This window comes from Enhydra lutris, unplaced genomic scaffold (genome assembly GCF_002288905.1).
Source record: "Enhydra lutris kenyoni isolate GAN:26980312 unplaced genomic scaffold, ASM228890v2 scaffoldscaffold77, whole genome shotgun sequence".
NCBI classification, from domain to species: Eukaryota; Metazoa; Chordata; class Mammalia; order Carnivora; family Mustelidae; genus Enhydra; species Enhydra lutris.
Window position 1 is genome coordinate 657,237 of NW_019154161.1, and position 21,006 is coordinate 678,242.

At 39.3% G+C, this 21,006-nt stretch overlaps 1 protein-coding gene across 1 annotated transcript in view; it reads left to right on the forward strand.

Annotated features, from left to right (window-relative positions):
• LOC111160768 (zinc finger protein 729-like) overlaps positions 1 to 16,926 on the forward strand; it is a 411,473-nt gene extending 394,547 nt beyond the window's left edge. The window contains 1 exon segment of the mRNA XM_022524112.1: positions 15,508 to 16,926. Within this exon segment, the coding sequence (XP_022379820.1) occupies positions 15,508 to 16,882 (1,375 nt within the window). The 3' untranslated portion in view covers positions 16,883 to 16,926.
• The last annotated feature ends 4,080 nt before the right edge of the window (positions 16,927 to 21,006 follow it).

Below are 21,006 nucleotides of genomic sequence, written 5' to 3' on the forward strand. Positions count from 1 at the left end.
GTGCCAATGTTGGGAGGATGGGCTGGACTGATGTGGAACTTTATTCCAACAGAGCCCATCTGTTTATACTCTTTTTTCTTTTTTTTTTTTTTTTTAAAGATTTCATTTATTTATCTGACAGACAGAGATCACAGGTAGGCAGAGAGGCAGGCAGAGAGAGGAGGGGAAGCAGGCTCCCTGCTTTGAGCAGAGAGCCTAATGCGGGGCTCGATCCCAGGACTCTGGGATCATGACCTGAGCCGAAGGCAGAGGCTTTAACCCACTGAGCCACCCAGGCGCCCCAAGCCCATCTGTTTATGATGCAGAGGTTTGCTCAGAGCTCATCTCCACAGGTGACCCTTCTTCATGTTTTTCAGAACTAGTAACTATTTTCGATTTCAAATACTTTTATTATATTTTTTCTGGAAAAGCAGAAGTAAATTAACTTGGGTTTGATTAAACCCATTAAAGAGAATCTAATCTAGTTCAGGAACATGAAAGGTCATTTGCAATTAGGACAAGTCCTTTCTACTTAAACTTGTCTGGGCTACCATTTCAGAAATTACTTACACCCAGGTCTGCTCACTGCTCCGTGGTTCAGACCTTTTTAGGGCAACGTGGTAAAAGTGTTCCCCCTCTGAGATTCAATGCACCCGCCTGTGAAATGGAGATGACAGACCAGGAATTCCAAATCTGAGCTAATAAGATCCCTGAAATGATTTTCAGAACTGGATGTGTGTGTGTGTGTGTGTGTGTGTGTGTGTGTGTGTGTGTGTGTGTGTCCCTGGAGGTTTCTGAGAGAGCGTGCCCAGTTATAATTAGAGTTTAAAATGTGACCTAGTTCTCTAGAAATAATGAACACCACTAAGAAAGAGGCAGGAGCATAGTCCCAGAGACAGAGGCATGTGCCTCTCGGCTCCTACCCCTTTCTGTATCATAACTATCTTAAAATTTGATTGTGTCATCTCTTGATATTAAACCCTCTTATGGCTTCCATCACTATCAGGACAAAAATCTAAACTTTCAGTACCGCTACCAGGGAGGAGCTCTGGAGCTGTGGTGGTCCTTAAGATTGAGAGTTGGTCCAGCTTGATGGAATGCACAGGCTTCTGTATCCTGCATCAACCATTCATTGGATGTGGCTGCCTAGGGAGGATCCAAGAACTTGAATGAGGCAGTTCCTTTGGCCAAGTGCCAAGGGGACAAAGGACAATGCAGTTGCAGTAGAATGTGTGGGTTTCAGCAGGAGGGGAGGGCTTTCTGAAGACATATGTAAAATAAGGCACTTGTTGCCCTCCGTATGGGAGTTATCGTCTCTGCCTCCCTCCTGTTGCAGTGAGCAACAAAGGACTGTCTTTCCTCCACAAGAAGGTTCTCCCAGTATGTGTATTACAGCAGAGGAAGGGGTTATTTTGATTCTGTGCATTAAACAACATACTTTTTGTCACACAGAATAACCTTATCTGAGAAAGAAGCCCAGAAGAAGAGGGAAAAAAGGAGGAATGGCTCTTTCCCAGGTAAAAGTCATACATTTTTAGTTGGTTTTTCTCCTGCCTAAAATGTTTACTCACACTTTGTCCCAGTCTTCTCTCATCTCCATGAAGATTCCATCTCACTGTGACCCTGTGACATAGAACTTGGGAAGAGGCTCCTTTTAGGTGGTCAGCCTGGGAAGGATTTTCTGTGTAGGCATGGACTGGAGAAAGAGAGTAGGCTCTGTGGTGTCAGTGCAGTTGGACATCAAGGATTCCTCAGAGACCCTTTCTGGATGCCCTTTCAGCTCATATAAATCAAGATTAAAGAGATTACATATGTAAGTGATGTATTAATGTGCACAAATACCTGAGAAACTCTGGAAAAGGAGACTCATGGGGGATATTTGCTTTTTCTAATTTTAAAAATGTCATCGGACGTTAAACAAGGAAATCAGTATATTTCTGACTCCAAAATATTAATACTTTGAAAGAGAATGGGAAGTTCAAAGTAGGAAATAAGGAACAGAGAGGGTGTCTTTTTTAATGAACATAATTAGTTTTAAAATGTAGAATCAACCCATTTGTCTAACAGTGAGTGTTCTTTAAATTATTCATTGCACACCCATCTCATAAAGACCATGAGGTCTTTATGGAACGCTCAAGGTCTTTGCAACTCTCACACAGCAGATGTTTTAGGAAAAAATGTTTATGGTTTAGCCAAGACATAGGAGCAGAACTTTCTGTCATTAGAGAGTCTGGGGCTAAATTTTTATTTTACTAATTTTTTTTTAAGATTTTTATTTATTTATTTGACAGACAGAGATCACAAGAAGACAGAGTCAGGCAGAGAGAGAAGAGGAAGCAGGCTCCCCGCTGAGCAGAAAGTCCAGTGCAGGGCTCAATCCCAGGACCCTGAGATCATGACCCGAGCCGAAGGCAGAGGCTTTAACCCACTGAGCCACCCAGGCGCCCCTTATTTTACTAATTATTGTTAAATGTTTTTTTGTTTATTTTTGTTTTTTTCTGTATTAAACCTCTCTGGTATTGCTGTGGTTCAGTTCTACACAATAATGGAGTTTAGAAACTAAGAAGTAAACTATCCCCTTCCCATCATACCATCCATCATCACTGATTATCTTCATCAGGAACCAGTATTTTCTTTATTTTCTTTCTTTCTTTCTTTATTTTTAAGATTTTATTTATTTATTTGACAGACAGAGAACACAAGTAGGCAGAGAGGCAGGCAGAGAGAGGGGAAGGGAAGCAGGCTCCCCACTGAGCAGAGAGCCCAACGTGGGGCTTGATCCCAAGACTCTGGGATCATGACCTGAGCTGAAGGCAGAGGCTTTAACCCACTGAGCCACCCAGGCGCCCAGTATTCTCTTTAGTAACTATTATAAAAACCTTATAAAAATGCATTTATATACCATAATTTATATACTATAATGATTTGAGAAAATATTCTTCAGTAAATGTTTAATTATAATATTTTATTTTGCAAATTTAAATATTTACAACCCTATGTCTGGAGTTGTTTTCATGTTAGTAAACAGATAACTGCTTTTTTAGAGCCTCATCGGACCATCCTCTAAATGAAGATACATCAGTCCTTTACGATTTCTTACTGTTACAATGAATACCTGCTTCTGAGCAGGCTGACTTGACTACAGATAATCTAAGGGTATGTCCAGATTTTATATCTTAAGCATGATTACCAGGTTAACCAGGTAATGATGGTGTTCCTGAGGAGGCCAGACATTCCACTTACTAAGTAAAGATTTTAAGTCAACTGTCTTAAATTAACTGAGCTAAAGGAAGCCATGGAAGAGAACTAAGAAGTAGGAGAACAATGTTTTGACAAATAGAAAATATTAATAAAGGGACAGAAATTATGGTAAAGGGATAGAATACAAATTCTGGAGCTAAAAAGTACAATCACCAAAACTGAAAATTCACTAGAGGGTTCAGTAGCAGAATGACAAGAAGAATAAAGAATTGGTAAACTTGGGCGCCTGAGTGGCTCAGTTGTTAAGCGTCTGCCAGGATCCTGAGATCAAGCCCCACATCAGGCTCCCCACTCTGTGGGAAGCCTGCTTCTCCCTCTCCCACTCCCCCTGCTTGTGTTTCCTCTATCGCTGTGTGTCTTCCTGTCAAATAAGTAAAATCTTCAAAAAATAAAAATAAATTTAAAGAACATAAAGGGAGACTGTATAGGAGCAGTTGTCATATGCTATTAAAGCTAAGTTAATATCAACGAAATTCAAATGTTATTCTATATGTAAAGTGCAATCCCCAGGGTAACCATTCAGAAAATAACTTAAAACTATGCAGAAAAATAACAAAACCAATCAAAATGGTGTGCACATGGGGTGCCTGGGTGGCTCAGTCATTAGGCATCTGCCTTTGGCTCAGGTCATCTCAGGGTCCTGGGATCGAGCCCTGCATCGGGCTCCCTGCTCGGCAGGAGGCCTGCTCCTCCTCCTCCTACTCCCCCTGCTTGTGTTCCTTCTCTCACTGTCTCTCTCTTGTCTTTATCAAATAAACAAAATCTTTTAAAAAAAATAGTATGTATGCACAGACACAGTGTAAACTGATTAAATTGATTAAACTCTTCAATAAAAGACAAAGGAGTTAATTTTTAAAAAATAATTTCACTCTAGGGGCACCTGGGTGACTCAGTGGGTTAAAGCCTCTGCCTTCAGCTCAGGTCATGATCCCAGAGTCTTGGGATCAAGCCCCACGTTGGGCTGTCTGCTCAGTGGGGAGCCTGCTTCCCTTCCCCTCTCTCTGCCTGCCTCTCTACCTACTTGTGCTCTCTCTCTGTCAAATGAAATCTTTGAAAAAAATAATAATTTCATTCTATATCTACAAAAGGCTCACTTTAGATACACAAATAGATGGAAAGTGAAAGGATGGAAAAGATACTCCATGCAAATAGTGATGAAAGCTAGGGGGTAGCGATACAAATAGATCAAATAGACGAAGTTGTTTAATTGTTACCAGAAAAGTTGAAGGACATTACATTTTGAAAGAAGGGTCAATCCATCAAGAAGATAAAACAACTGTGAACAATATGTACATAACAACAAAGCCTTTGCTTTTTTGAAGCAAAAATTGAGCAAAATAGTTGGAGACCTCAATACTCCCCTTGTAATAATGGCTAGAACAATCAAACATAATATCAGTAAGGAAATAAAGGATTGACCAACTAGACTTAGAAGACGTCTACAGAACACTCCAACAAAAACAATGCACTAAAAAATTAGGAATAGAAGGGAACTTGCTCAGTCTGAAAAAAAGGTATTACTAAATACTAAAATTCCGCAGCTAACATTATACTCACTGGTGAAAGACTGAAAACTTACACCCTAATGCCAAGAACAAATAAGGATGCCCCATTTTGTCACCACACTTTAACATTGTACTGAAGTTCTACCCAGAGAAAATAGAGGGGAAAAATGTGTCAAAATTGGAAAAGAATTCAACCTACACCTATTCACAGAATACATGATCATATATTTAGAAATAAAGAATCCTCAAAAGAACAGTTAGAGATAATAAATTGAAGTTACAGAACACAATATCAACACTCACAGTTCAGTTGTATTTCTGTATACTGGCAATCAGCAAATTGAAAGTAAGTAAACAGTTCTATTTACAAGAGCATCAAAACGAATGGGAATAAGTTTAACCAAGGAAATGGAAGATTTATACACAACGAAAACTACAAAGATGCAGTTAAAAATTAAAACCTAAATAAATGTCAAGATAGCCTGTGTTTGTGGATTAGAAGACATTAAAATGGCAGTCCTCCCCAAAGTTAGATGAAGAGTAATGCAATACCCAGCAAAATCTCAACAGCCTTTTTTAAAAGCACAAATCTGAAACCTGATTCTAAAACTCAGTCGATTTGGAAAGGACCCCAAATAACCAAAATTAACATGAGAAAGAACAAAGTTGGAAGACCTAGAATTCCCAACATCAAACCATACTACAAATCTTTTTTTTTTTTAACAAGTTGTCTTTTTTTTTTTTTTTAAGTTTTTATTTATTTATTTGATAGCGAGATTACAAGTAGGCAAAGAGGCAGGTGGGGGGTGGTGGGGTGGAGAAACAGACTCCCTGCTAAGCAGAGAGCACAATGCGGGGCTCGATCCCAGGACCCTGAGATCATGACCTGAGCTGAAGGCAGAGGCTTAACCCACTGAGCCACCCAGGCGCCCCCATTCTACAAATCTTGAGTAATCAAAAGTGTAACTCCAGCAGAGGCTAAAAATACGGATCAAAGTGACAGAACTGAGCATCTGCAAATAAACCCATACATCTGTAGTCAATTCCTTTTTTACAGGGGTGCCAAAAACACTCCGTGGAAAAAGAATATTAAGTGGTGCTGGCACAGCTGGATATCCATGTGAGAAAGAATAAAGTGAAACTACCTTGTACCATATAAATAATTTAGAATTAATCAAAGACTCTGTAAGAGCTAAAACTTTAAAACTCCTGGATGAAAACAGAGGTGAAGCTTCATGACCTTGGGGTTGGCAGTGGATCTAATACATGATACCAAAAACAAAAGAGAGAAAGATAAATTGGTCATCATCAAAATTAATGTTTGTGCATTAAAGGACATGATCTCATATGTGAAACATAACCTACCAAATGAGAGGAAATAATTCGCAAATCATGTATCTCGTAAGGGTCTAGAACCTAGACTATATGAAGAACTTCTACAACTCAACAACCCAAATAAAAAGAACCCAATTTAAGAAATGGTCAGAGGATTTTAATAGACACTTCTCCATAGCAGATAAACAGCTGAAACAGGCCACTGAAGAGAGGTTCAGTGAAATCAGTCATTAGTGAAATGCAGAGTCAAAACCACAATGAGATACCATTTCACACCCACTAGGATGAGTACAGTAACACAAAAATGTTGGTAAAGATGTGGAGAAATTAGAATCATGACACATTCTGTTAAAATGTAGAAGTTGCTGTTGGAAAAAGCAAGGCAGATTCTTGAAAAATTAAACCATGCGACCCAGGAATTCCATTCCTAGGTATATAACCAAAAGAACCGAAAACAGGTATCCAGACACCTACTTGTACTTGAAAGTTCACAGCAACATTATATTAACATTAGCCAAAGGTGATGACCAAAGGTCCATCAGTAGACAGTGAATATAGTCTAGTCCTATGATGGAATAATATTCAGCCATAAAAAAGCAATGTACTGATACATACAACATTATGCACGAACCTGAACATTATTCCAAGTAAAAGAAGCCAGATGCAGAAAAGTCACACTTTATACCATTCCATTTACAAATATGAAAAACCCAAACTAGGTAAATCCATAGAGACAAAGCATTAATGGTTGCCAGCGACTGGAGAAGAAAGGGCCAATAGGAAGCACCTGCGTAATGGGTAAAGAGTTTCCATTGGGAACGATAAAAATGTTTTTTATCTCAACTGAGGTGACGTTTGTTCAACACTATGAATATACTAAATGCCACCAAATGGTACTTTAAAACAGCTAATTTTATGTTGTTTCATTTAAGAAAATCAGAGAACTATAACTTGCTCAGAATTATCTTACACAGATCGGTCGGAATACTCACCCGAGTGATGTCACCTTTATACATCTCTGCTGCTTTTACTTTGTGTCAGAATCAGAACACTCTACCTGTCCGCTTGGTGAGATGTGTTTTCATTTCAGGGACACCTGACCTTCAGGGATGTGGCCATCGAATTCTCTCGGGAGGAGTGGGAGTGCCTGGACCCTGCCCAGAGGGCCTTGTACAGGGACGTGATGGTGGAGAACTACCGGAACCTGGTCTCCCTGGGTGAGGAGAGTTTCCCTCCAGAAGTTGGTAGTTCATTTTGTATGTCTTTGCATTTTTTCTTGAGAGGCCCTGACTTGACTGTATGAGTTTCAATCCCTGTTCTTAACGGAGTGACGAAAGCTGTTTTGATAGAGAATGGAAAGGCTTCGTAATGTCAAGTGGACTCTACTGTCCCTTCTCTTCAGAAGTTCCACGTTCGTGCTTCATTAGGTAGTTGCAGAACGTTAGTTTTCAGAAAACCTTACAGTGAATTTTTAAAACATACCCGATTCTGTGGTCTTACTCTCGTGCTTTTGATTCAGTAGTTCTTGGAAGAAAGCTAGATACCTGCACATGTAAAATAACCCCAAAGCATTCAGGAGAAGGCAGTCCGTTGACTAGTTTTTTAAATACTTTCTACACCCATGTCTAATGAACACCCTCTGTTCTCCACTGAACGAAGAGCCAGGAATATGTTCTGGAAGAGCAAAGCATATCAGGTTCTTTTTTCTTTATAATTTGAAGTCTCTTGAGCTGAATATATCCATTTTGGAACAAGGGGAAGAGCCGTGGACTGTGGAAAGTGAAGTTCAAATGGGAAATGCAGACATGTGGGAATGTATTAAGATGGGAACACACGTAAGAGCTCAGATGGGCAGAGTAAGCTGCTCTGTTAAATACTGTTTGGGGAAGATCTATGGGAAAATAAAAGTTTCTTATGAACTCTCAAAGGAAATCCTCTGCGCTCCCATTGTCATGACCTGTAACACTCGGCCCTGGCCCCTCTGACCATATTGGTGCCATTGTTTGAGAGGGACCAAGATGGCTGTCCCTGAGGAGTCTTTCCCCTTGATTTCTCTTGGTTCTCAATCCATACAGATCAGAGCTGAGGCCTCCGTAGTGCTGACCCTAAAGCCTATTCAGTTTCCATTAACAATTTTATATCCTTGGGAGAACATCTCAGCCGACAAACAGAATGGCTGCCTTTCCGTTGTATCTGGGGCTCCATGAGACTTCGTGGAGCTGTGTCAAGCCCTCTCTGCCTGTTCAGGCCCCTCACCCATTTCTTTAGTTCTCATTTTGCCATTCATGTTTAAAAAGAAATGGGGAGGGTCTTTCTGAGATGGTAGCCCAGCAGTAATATAAAGACTGGATACTGAGATCCTCTCTGATCCTCACTGCCATGTGGGGGTATAGCCCGGTCATTCGGACATTCACCCTGCAGTCTGGATAGAGCACACAGCCCCTTTCAGGAACCCCACAAAATTTGACCCTCTTATTTTACTCCCATATATTGTATTTTTCTCCCTCTTCTCCTCTAAGATTTTGCCTCTGAAACTTGCCTTTGAAAAATAATTCCAAGGGTCTAAAGTTTCATCCTCTTTTCCTGCTGTGATAACCCACATTTAGGTAACAGCTTCACAGTGGACTCCGCCATGGAGGAGTTTACCAGGTAACAAAATTCTTGAAGAGGAACATAGATTAGTATCCTGTGGTATCCTCCTGCTGCATAAAGAAGTGCTTCTTGAAGCCACCAGGTAGAATGTCAGCATGTCCCAGGACACCGAGAGGGAAGGTATCAGGAGATCCTGAGTGATCTGGGCCTCTAGTTGTCCTAGCTTTTGTGCAGTTTAACAGCGCTTCCCGAGGGTGGTGACAGTGTAGATCAGACATAATATGATCATCTCCTTTGAGCCAGCAATAAGAGAGTCCTCTCACCCTCCCTCTTGGCGCATGCAAACATGGATCTCTTCACTGTATCCATAGTTTTGCCTTTCCCAGCATGTCATTAAGTTGGAATCAAACGGGATATATAGCCTTTTCAGATTGTCGTGCGTTTACGTTTCCTCCATGTCTTTTCCTGGCTTGACAGCTCCTTTCTTTTTATCGCTGAATAGTATTTCCGTTGTCTGAATGGGCTACAGGTTATTTCTCCATTCGTCTACTGAGAGGCACCTTGGTGGCTTTCAGGTTTGGGCAATTACAGATAAAGCTGCTATGAACATTCATATGCAGGGGTTTTTGGTGTGTTGTTTGACTTTTATAGCCCTTTTTGGTTTTTGTAGAACTTCATTCCTTTTTGTCGCCACGTAATATTCCATGCACGAATCCCACATCTTGTTTATCCGTCTGTGCGTCGCTGGCCATTTGTGTTGTTTCTGCCTTATGGCTGTTATGAGTAATGCTGCTGTAAACAGTTTTGCACAAGTTTTTATGGGGATATAACAGTTTTCATTTCTCTTCAGCATATAGCTGGGAGTGGAACTGCTGGGCCATACAGTAGTTTTCTTTAATCTTTTGGAGAGCCATCAGACTATTTTCCAAAGCAGTTGCCCCATCTTACATTCCCACGAGGGATGTATGAACATTCCAGGTTCTCCACATCCTTACCAACACTTGTAATCTGTTTCCTTGATTATAGCCATCCTAGGGATGTGGAGTTGTATCTTACCCCGGTTTTGATTTGCATTTCCCTAATGACTAAGACATCTTTTTGTGTGCTTATTGGCCATCTTTCTCTGGTTTTTGAAATGTCTGTTCAGATACTTTGTCCATTTAAAAATTAGATTGTATTTTTGTTGTTGAGTCTAAAGAGTTCTTTATATATTCTAGATGCAAGTACCTTATCAGATATATGATTGGCAAATATTTTCTCCCATTCTGAGGGTTCTCTTTTGACTTTGTTGAAGGCTGAGTTTTAAAGGCTGAAGGAGAGGATAATCTTTATTGAAATTTTGTTTGTAAACTAGTTTCCTATAGTGTCTGCAATAACATTCTGAAAATGGATTTTCATGACTGGGAGGACTTGAGGTTATATGCTAAAAATTTCTCAAATCTTAACTTGCCAGGATAAAAGGCACTTAGGCATATTTGGGAGCGCTTTTGTTTCAACTCAGGTCATTTCCGCCTGTAGCCTCCGAGAACGGTGTTCACACAATATGCATGTGGGTCACAACACCCACAATGCTCCCCTTGCCCCCCTCCCCCCGGCCACTGCTGCTCTTTACTGGCCACATTTTTCCCGTTTCAACATTTCTCTTCCTGTTTACAAAAGTAAATTTCAATATATAAGATTATATTACCTATTCTGATCAAAACAGAAATGTTTCACTACTGACAATGTTGGTCTAGAGGACACAGAGTCACTTCATTCTACAAGGAAGCCACCTCCCATTAACCCTCTGAGAAGATGATGGTGTCTTAGTTGAACCCTTTCCTAGTATTGTCTGTCTAATAAAGTACAGCTAAAATCTCTCTCTTTCCCAGGCCATCCTGGCTTTTTAGGGTCTGGCCCCTTTGCATTCATTAGTTGGAAGTCACGATGTGGATAATTCCAAAAAGTGAAAATCTAAAATTAGATATAGTTTAGATACAGCACAGCTTACTGAGATTTCTAGTTAGCCTTTCTGTAGGAGAAACCTGTATCATTGCTCAAATGTTTACTACATTCCGGGTATATGGAAAGCACCATATTGATATCTTTTTGTTTTTCGTTTAAAAACTCAAAGTGCAGCAGCAGTTTGTTTTGCTTTGTTTTTGGTTTGTTTTGTTTTTTTTGAAAGAGAGGGAGCGAGCATGTGTGTGCTGCCGGGAGTGGTGGGGGAGGGAGGGAGGGAAGGGAAGAGAATCTTAAGCAGACTCTCCACCCGGCACAGAGCCTGACAGGGGGCTTAATCTCACGACCCTAAGGTTATGACCTGAACCGAAACCAAGAGTCAGACACAACATACCGAGCCACTCAGGCATCCCAGCAGCAAGTCTGTTTTTTGTTGTTGTTAAGATTTTATTTATTTGACAGACGGAGATCACAAGTAGGCATAGAGGCAGGCAGAGAGAGAGGAGGAAGAAGGCTCTCTGCTGAGCAGAGAGCCCGATGCGGGGCTTGATCCCAGGACCCTGAGATCATGACCTGAGCCGAAGGCAGAGGCTTTAACCCACTAAGCCACCAGGCGCCCCGATTTTTAATTTTTGTTTTTAAGTGTTTGCTACACCCACCGTGGGGCTCAAACTCAACAACCCTAAGATAAAGAGTCGCATGCTCTGCCAGCTGAGCCAGCCAGGCACTCATCTTTTTTCTTTTTTTCTCCTAAACCTTTTAATCCCCTTCACCCATTTCTGCTACTATCCTGTCAGCCTCCTGCCTCTGGCCACCGTCAGTATACTCTGTATCTCAGAGGGTTGTTGTTGTTTAAGAGTCCACATATAAGACAGATCATAGAAGATATTGGTCTTTTTGGCTGACTTATTCCACTTAGCGTAATGTCCTCAAGGTCCATCCATGTTATCACAAATGGCAAGATTCTGTTCTTTTTTTTAGACTGGATAACACTGTATTTACCCATTCACCCATCAGTGGACACTTAGATTGTTTCCATATCACGGATATTGTGAACAGTGCTGCAGCGAACATCGGAATGCATGTATCTTTTTGAACTCGTGTTTTGTTTTCTTCAGATAAATAAGAGGAATTGGTGGATCATACAGTAATTCTATTTTTTATTTTTTTAGGAACAACCATACTGTTTTCCATACTGGCTACACCAATTTAGACTCCCACCAACAGTGCACAAATTCTCCATCCCCTCACCAACACTGGTTATTTCTTGTCTTTTTGATACCTGCCATTCTGACGAGCGTAACATGGTATCTCACTGTGGCTCTGATTTGCATTTCCCTGATGATGAGTGATCTTGAGCTGCTTCTCTTGGTCCTGTGGGCCATCTTCATGTATTTGTTGGAAAATATCTATTCAGATCTTTTGCTTATTTTTAAAATTGGGTTATTTGGGGGCTTTCTGCTGTTATTTTGGATTATTAGCCCCTAATAAGACAAATGATTTGCTAATATTTTCTCCCATTCAGTAGGTTACCTTTTTATTTTTTTGATGGTTTCCTTGCCTGTGCAGAAATTTTCTAGTTTGGTGCAAGTCCCACTTATTTTTGCTTTTGTTGATTTTTCGTATCAAGGGTGAAAAAATCATTGCCCAGACCTGTGTCAAGGAGCTTATTACCCTCTATCTTTTCTTCTAGGAGTTTTATGGATTCAGGTGTTAGGTTCAAGTCTTTAATCTCTTTTGGGTTAGTTTTTGTGTATGGTATCAGATAGTGGCCCAGTTCCATTCTTTTGCATGTGGCTGTCCAGTTTTCCCAATACTGTTTATTGAAGAGACTGTCCTTTCCCCATTGTATATTCACGTCTCATTTGTTGTAAATTAATTGACCATGTGTGGGTTTATTTCTGGGTTCTCTTCTGTTGATCTCTGTGTCTGTTTTTATGCTAATACCATATTGTTTATATTACCACAGCTTTGTAATGAAGGAGTGTGAAATCAGGCAACATGATGCCTCTAACTTCGTTCTTCCTTCTCAAGATGCTTTCACCGTTTGGGATCTTTTGTGGTTCCATACAGATTGTAGGATTTTTCTATTTTGTGTCCCAGGTTTTTATGTGGACATAAATTTTCAACTTAGCTGTGTAAATACCAAGAAGTTTGACTGCTGGATCCTATTTAAGAGTATATTTAATTCTGTAAGAAACTGCAGGCTGTCTTCCAGAGGGGATACCATTTTGCATTCCTACCAGCAGTGACCTAGAGTTCCTGTTCCACATCCTCAGTGGTATATTAGGTGTTACAGTGTTCTGGATTTTGGCCATTCGTAATTGTGTAGTGGTATCTCAGTATTTTTTTTTAAGATTTTATTTATTTATTTGAGAGAGAGAGAGAGATCACAAGTAGGCAGAGAGCCAGGCAGAGGGAGGGGAGACACAGGCTCCCTGCCAAGCAGAGAGCCTGATGCAGGGCTCGATCCCAGACCTTGGAATCATGACCTGAGCCGAAGGCAGAGGCTTTCACCCACTGAGCCACTCAAACTCCCCATGTATCTCATTATTTTAACACACATTTTCCTTAGTTAAATATATGACATTCCTTAAACTGAGTTTTTGATATCTTGTGAACATACTTTTAAGTTACTGCTTTAGTCCCAGAAATACCATTCGATTGACTTACCTTAGCTTTTTTGTATAAGATACATTATTTTTTCGCTATATATACACGTAGTTTTCTGAAAATAACTTTAAATCTTATTTTCATTACTTTTTTTTTGCTACAAATACTTTATTCTAATACTCTTGTTTAGATTCATCATGTACATCCTGGTATATTAATGATATTTAAATATCTAATTTTACTTAAGGAAATGAAGTTTTTTTACATTCCATGGTTTCCTTATTACTTATTTGTGTTCCTTATTACTTATTTGTGTGAATATTTCCTTATTCCTTATTTGTGTTTCCCAGAAAATTTCTTAAGCTCTTGAAATTATGTATTTCAGTTAACCTACTTGGTCCTTGTTGACACACATCCTGTTGCTGTCCTGTTTTCCTGTTATTGGCTACTTACGTTGCTAACCACAACTGTGCACATAGACCTCTGTCATGGACCACAGTGACACTGCCAAAAATTGTTTCTCTTTTTAAATTCTGCTGTTCACACTGTCCTTCTAAAGGACATATTACCATAGATGTGCAAGCACAAGCACTACTCCCACTTCTCCTGGTACTCCTTTTGCTTCACTCTTGCTTTTCTGAACCCAGATCCAAATCCTCCTCAGACTTTTCATTGATCTAAACAACTGTACTGGTATCTCCTGGTATATTAATTATGAGGCCAGAGCACCTCAGTTTCCACAGGACCCGCCCCTCCCCCCACTGCATTACCTACGTAAGGAAAGAGCCCCATTCATACACAGCACAGCCTGCTCAGTACAGCAGCGTGATCTGGTGCTCAGTAATAATGTGTGGGGATATGATGAAAGAAAAAAGGTACTTTAAGAAGTCTGTATTACAGTTAAACAACTGATAAATCTAGCAGGTTAAGTAACCAGTTACACAAAATAATAGTCTCTGGAATTCTAAAGAATTCTTTCCCAAGAACTAAAGAAAGAATTTACATTCCATAAGGAACACACAGTAGAAGAAATGAAAGATACGTTGAGAATCACTGAATTATGAAATATCGGGTTCAGATAAACATACTTTTATAAAGATTAAGAATTAGGGAAGACATGAGGCGCCTGGGTGGCTCAGTGGGTTAAAGCCTCTGCCTTCGCCTCAGGTCATGGTCCCGGGGTCCTGGGATCGAGCCCCGCATCAGGCTCTCTGCTCGGCAGGGAGCCTGCTTCCTCCTCTCTCTCTCTGCCTGCCTCTCAGCCTACTTGTGATCTCTGTCTGTTAAATAAATAAATAAAATCTTAAAAAAAAAAAAAGAATTAGGGAAGACAGAAATCTCAGTTATGATCTCATGTACAGTTACAGAATAGCCAGTATACAGATCAGCTCCCTAATCATGAAGTATCAAGTACCCAGGTATATGGCCAAAAAATATGTATAGTATATAATAGTATGTTTAGAAAACTTATCTTAAGATCAGAGAAAATATTAATATGGAAAAATTTATAAAAAGAAAACAAAAACATTATATATTACAATAGTGTTTGTATATTATGATAGTGCTTGAAGACTGTGCTTGAGAAACTTCCTATGTTCATGATAAGTACTTTTTAATGTAATTATGTAATTCAGCATACAATAATTACCCTCCAACTCTCTTTGATAGGAAGCCTTTCTGCTGGATTTGCAATCAAGAAATTATCACCAAAAGAGGACATTAATAAAGGAGAATCATACCGCTTAGTGATATTGGAGGGAAATGAAAGCCAAGGCATCAAGGATTTTGATCTCAAGGAAGTCTGGGAAAATATGCATGAGTTTGAGAGTCAGTGGAGATACGATGCAAGAAATTACAAAGAAGTGCCTTTGACACATAACAAAAATCTCACTCATAGAAAAGATCAACAGCTTAATAAATCCTCAATTACGTTTCCTCCAAAGCAGAGTACTTCTGTAGGAAATCATACATACCAATATTTCATGCATGGTGAGCCATTTGTAAGGCATTTGTTAAAACTGGAAAATAACACAAGTATTGCTGGAAACTGGTACACAGACTGTTTGGAAAACAGAACTGGGTTATGTTTACACGCACACCTGGCTCAACTGCAGAGATTTCAGACTGAGGAAAAAATGTATGAATGTAATCAAGTTGAGAAATCTTTCAACAATGGTTCCTCTGTTTCACCACTTCAAAGAACTCCTTCTAGTATCAAAAACATTTGGAATAAATATAGGAAGATTTTAAAATATCCTTTGTTACCTGCACAATACAGAAGAGCATACACTAGGGGAAAATCTTACAAATGTAATGACTGTGGGAAGGCTTTTAACAAAAGCTCAAACCTCATGAGTCATGAGAGAATTCATTCAGGACAGAGACCTTACAAATGTAATGAGTGTGGCAAAGCCTTTACAGAGCGCTCACATCTTACTCAACATAAGAAAATCCATACTGGAGAGAAACCTTACAAATGTAAGGAGTGTGGCAAAGCCTTTAACCAATGTTCAAACCTCACTAGACATCAGAGAATCCATACAGGAGAGAAACCATATAAATGTGACATATGTGGCAAGGTCTGTAGTCAAAATTCAAACCTTGCAAATCATCAGAGAATGCATACTGGAGAGAAACCTTACAAATGTAATGAATGTGGTAAGGCTTTTATCCAACGGTCACACCTTTGGAGTCATGAGAGAATTCATAGTGGTGAGAAACCTTACAAATGTAATGAATGCAGCAAAGCCTTTGCTGAACGTTCAAGCCTTACTCAACATAAGAAAATCCATACTGGAGAGAAACCTTACAAATGTAAGGAGTGTGGCAAAGCTTTTAAGCAGTGCTCACACCTCATTAGACATCAGAATACACATCCTGGAGAGAAACCACACAAATGTGATGTTTGTGGCAAAACTTTTATCCAAAGCTCTAGCCTTCTAGAACATCAGAGAATTCATACAGGAGAAAAACCTTATAAATGTAGTAAATGTGATAAGGCTTTTATCAGACGGTCACACCTATGGGGCCATGAGAGAACTCATACTGGAGAGAAACCTTACAAATGTATTGAGTGTGGCAAAGCCTTTGCTGAGCGTTCAAATCTTACTCAACATAGAAAAATCCATACTGGAGAGAAACCTTACAAATGTAATGTGTGTGGCAAAGCTTTTACCCAATTTGCAAACCTTACCAGGCATCAGAAAATACACACTGGAGAGAAACCACACAAATGTGATGTGTGTGACAAGGCTTTTATCCAAAGTTCAAGCCTTATGGAACATCAGAGAATTCATACAGGAGAAAAACCTTATAAATGTAACAAATGTGATAAGGCTTTTATTAAACGTTCTCATCTTTGGGGTCATGAGAGAACTCATACTGGAGAGAAACCTTATAAATGTAATGAGTGTGGCAAAGCCTTCACGGAGCGTTCACATCTTACTCAGCATAAGAAAATCCACACTGGAGAGAAACCTTATAAATGTAATGAGTGTGGCAAAGCTTTTACCCAGTTTGCAAAACTTACTAGGCATCAGAAGATACATAGTGAAAAGAAACATTATAAATCTAGTATGTGTGGCGGTGGTTTTATTCAAAACTCAAGCTTTGGGGATCATCAAAGAACTCACAATAGAAGGAAACCTTACAAATAAAATGATTAAGCAAGTGTTCAAGCCTTATTCAACATCAGAGATTCCATATCATGGAGAGGAAGCATATGAAACTAATGTATGTGGCAAAACTTGTAACCAGGGGCTTACACCTCACTTGACATCATAATATAAATCTCTAAAAGAAAGCACACAAATGTAATGTATGGCAAGGCTTATCCAAAGTTTATACCTTGTGGAATATAACTGTTCTTATAGACAGAAACCTTACAAATGTAATGAGTGTGATCAGCTTTATAAAAAATGCACAGCTTTGGGGGGCACATAAAATAAGTGAATGGGATTAAGAGGGACAAATTTCTAGTGATTAAAAAAAATAAAAGTACAACGTTGTGGTTATGAAAGAATTCACATGAGATGGAAACCATACAAATGGTCAAGGTCTTTACCTCAGGAAATACCAAAGAATGCATACTGGACAGAAACATTACAAATGTAATGAAAGTGAGCATTTGTTTAGCCAGTTCTCTCAATGGACTAAAATAAGAAAATTCATACTACAGGGGAAGTAGGCCTACTTTGAGGATTAACCAATCTTAGATGTTAAATTCCACAGAAAATTTAAATTATTTAAAACCTAATGAGGTATCATTAGATAGGTATCAACAGAACAAGGATATCTGTGGAAAGAGCTACTAATTATCTTCAGCTTATAATTTTTTAAAAATATTCCAAGTATTCTCAACACCCAATGTGGAATTTAAACTCACAACCCCAAGATCAAGAGTCACGTCCTCTTATAAGGACTGAGCTAGCCAGAAGCCCCTATAAATTTTTTTACTCAATTACTTGCGGTTCCTCGAGGCTGCATTGTTACTGGTGACACGCCCTGCGGTTTGGAACCCACTGATGTTATACTTTAATTACATTCATTTCATGGGCCACCATAATGGTCTCAAGGGATCGGTAAGGTGAAAGGACCCAGGTCATTAGGTGGGGTTTACTCATACCTATGTAACCTGGAAAAACTAGGACACTAATTTTAAGATACAGTACAATGTAGGTTTGAGGGCTTAGTGGGGGCAGGGAATAGCATAAAACTGTTAACTAAATTGCCATGTTTTCTGTGACTACAGCCTCTTCTCTAGATTGTTGGTATGATTGAGGGCCTTTGTTGATGGTTACAGGGAAGGATGATCATGAAACAGAGTAGGCCAGAACATTAAGAGAAATATTTTCATGTGAGTAGAAGGACAGGTTATTGGGGATGGCATATGTAGTAGAAAAAATGGAGGGGGAATGATGATTTCTCCCTCTTATGAAAGGCAGTAATTGTTGTATATCATAGATAAGTAAAAATTAGTCTTATTTTTGGAAACTGAAGAGAAAGTTGTAGAGCACATTTTAATCAAAAGAACCAGAGTAGTATGCTTGTGAAGGATTCAAATTTGGCCACTGAAATTGCAGTCTGATATCATTTTATTTAGGATATTATAAATTCTCATATCTAAAAAAGAAACTATAGAAGCATTTTTTTGTAACATGAATGAATCATGTGCCTTTTATTAGCCCAAGTGCATCCCATCTCATTGGAGCATTCCATAATGAACATTGGTAATACATCCTTGGGCTCCCTAGGTTGAATGTCATCCATAATAATTTTTCTCCATGTTAGATTCACACAACTTACATTCTTGGAAATATATATTCATAATTTGAATTTGAAAGTTACACAATTTCAAACTCACCCTCTAAAACCTGCCTCCCCGTTCATAAACATACACTGTATGATTATAGTTTACATGCCTTTCTTTTGTGCTGCAATGAGACCCATGGGTTGCATGTTTACATGAAATGAAAATAGAAAAATAGTAAGCATATGAAAAGTATTAGGAAATAAAAGAAAATTTCAGAAATAAGGATAATCTCTTGTGCTGGATTGCTCAGGAAATTGAAAAGATCAGTGTTCACTGAGTTTCTCTCAAGAACAAACTGACACAGTGGGAGTCTTGATAACTAGCAATCTCATATTTACCCTCTAAAACATTTTTTGCTAGTTTGTACTTGTGCTTACTCCACTGGAACAGGATGTCTGGATGTCATGAATGAGGACTCCATATAATAGTGTTAAGAGAATGTTTATTACATATGATGCTTTCTGGGGAGAGCAGGGTAGACCTCAGGTTGTCTAAAAATGGCTAGAGAATGCAGGGAATGGTGACTGGTATGTTAGGATGGATACTATGTGGGGCTGGGGCGATGGCACTCATGGTGTGAACTTTCAGTTAATGCCAAGGGAAGGGGTACTCAGGCTTTATTATTAGCTTGCCCTGCCCAGGTGGGCAGAATAGTAAGAGGTTATATAGTGAGGCTTAATAGGTATCATTCTTCAGACATCAAAAATGGAGTCAGACTCTAATATAAAACTGAATGTTTACTCCTGACTTGGTAGGGAAAGACCACAATCTGCCTCATGCTAACACACTACCTTCCTTTTTCCTGGTGCACATACAGACCCTACTGCACAATATGATTGTTGAAAATGGTGAAATACTGTTTAGATGAATTACCTAAGGTATTTTTACACTGAGGATGTCACAATTATATTTCTATTAAATTATAGTCTAATATTAAAATACATGTGGAAGTGATAGAATATGTCCCAACTACAAGCCTTTAATGAGTCCTTTCATTTCTCTACCAAGATACTAGAATCAGAATATCTGTATTGAGACTTGGCAAATTATTTCAGTTTTAGGTCCAGATAAATAAAATTAACAGAGGAATTAAGTCTTTAAGTTAGGAAACACTAGGTTAATAATTTTTGAACCTCATTTGGAACACCTACCAAGCTGGTCATGGGTTGCACAGAACATACTTCAGGATAAAGGACAAAGTATGCTGATAAAATCTCTCTTTCCACAGTTATCCTTGACTACCTTGTCACTTAATAAGCGGTATTTTTAATTTGATCTGCAGAATGTTTTCTCTAACATCTTTTTCTTTTACCTTCTGTTGTTTAGGTGTGAATATGAAATTTGAAAAATCCCTAATATCCTTAACAAAATTGCATTATTAAAATTTCTAGCTAATTGGAAAAACTTCCTGGGATTATCATTTCCGTGTAAGCAAGACAAAACCGAATAATTAAAAGGGTTTTGCCCTTTACCGTTCACCCTTAGTCCTACAGTGGCCATCCTGCTGGACGGTGAAAGGGCTGCCAACAGAGGTAGAGCAGGGAGAGAACTGCCCAGGGCACCCGTCCCATCCAGCACTACAAATCTGGGCCTCCTGTTACTTGGGGATGATAAACCGCCTACTTGTTTCAGCCGCTGTTTTCCAGGAGGTCTGTCACTCACAAACTGCCCTACCTGACAAATAAGATTAATATTTTGTATTAAGAGCGGAATGGCGCATTTGAGAGGGGTTCTTGAATTTAAAATTTTGTAGCTTAGAAAAGCTTTATTAAAACATCCCTTCAGGGTCGCCTGGGTGACTCATTCAGTTAAGCATCCGGCTTTTGGTTTCAGCTCAGGTCGTGATCTCAGGGTAACGATATTGAGTCCCACACTGGGCTCCGCACTCACCAGGGAGTCTGCTCAAGATTCTTCCTCTCTCTGCCCTTCCCCCCCACCAAATAAACAAATCTTCCAAAAAAAAAAAAAATCCCTTAAAAAAAAATGAGTTAGAGCTATTTAGCACACGTTGCCTAAAATTCACAACATCAACAAACTACAGCATGAGACTTTATAACAAAATGTTCTGAACGCTAAGTTAGAAAGTTACAGGAATGAGCGCCTGGGTGGCTCAGTGGGTTAAAGCCTCTGCCTTCGGCTCAGGTCATGATCTCAGGGTCCTGGGATCAAGCCCCGCATCGGGCTCTCTGCTCAGCTGGGAGCCTGCTTCTCCCTCTCTTTCTGCCTGCCTCTCTGCCTACTTGAGATCTCTATCAAATAAATAAATAAAATCTTAAAAAAAAAAAAGTTACAGGAATAAGGAATTTGGTCCCACAAACAATTACATGTTTACTTGACCATTTGAACTATTAATCTCTCAGCTTATGCATCACAGTAACTTTCTACTTTGCACTGATAAAATGCATTCTAATCACTGACCTTAGCAGGAAACAAGTAGTTTATATTCCATAACGGTAAGTCTATGAGGAT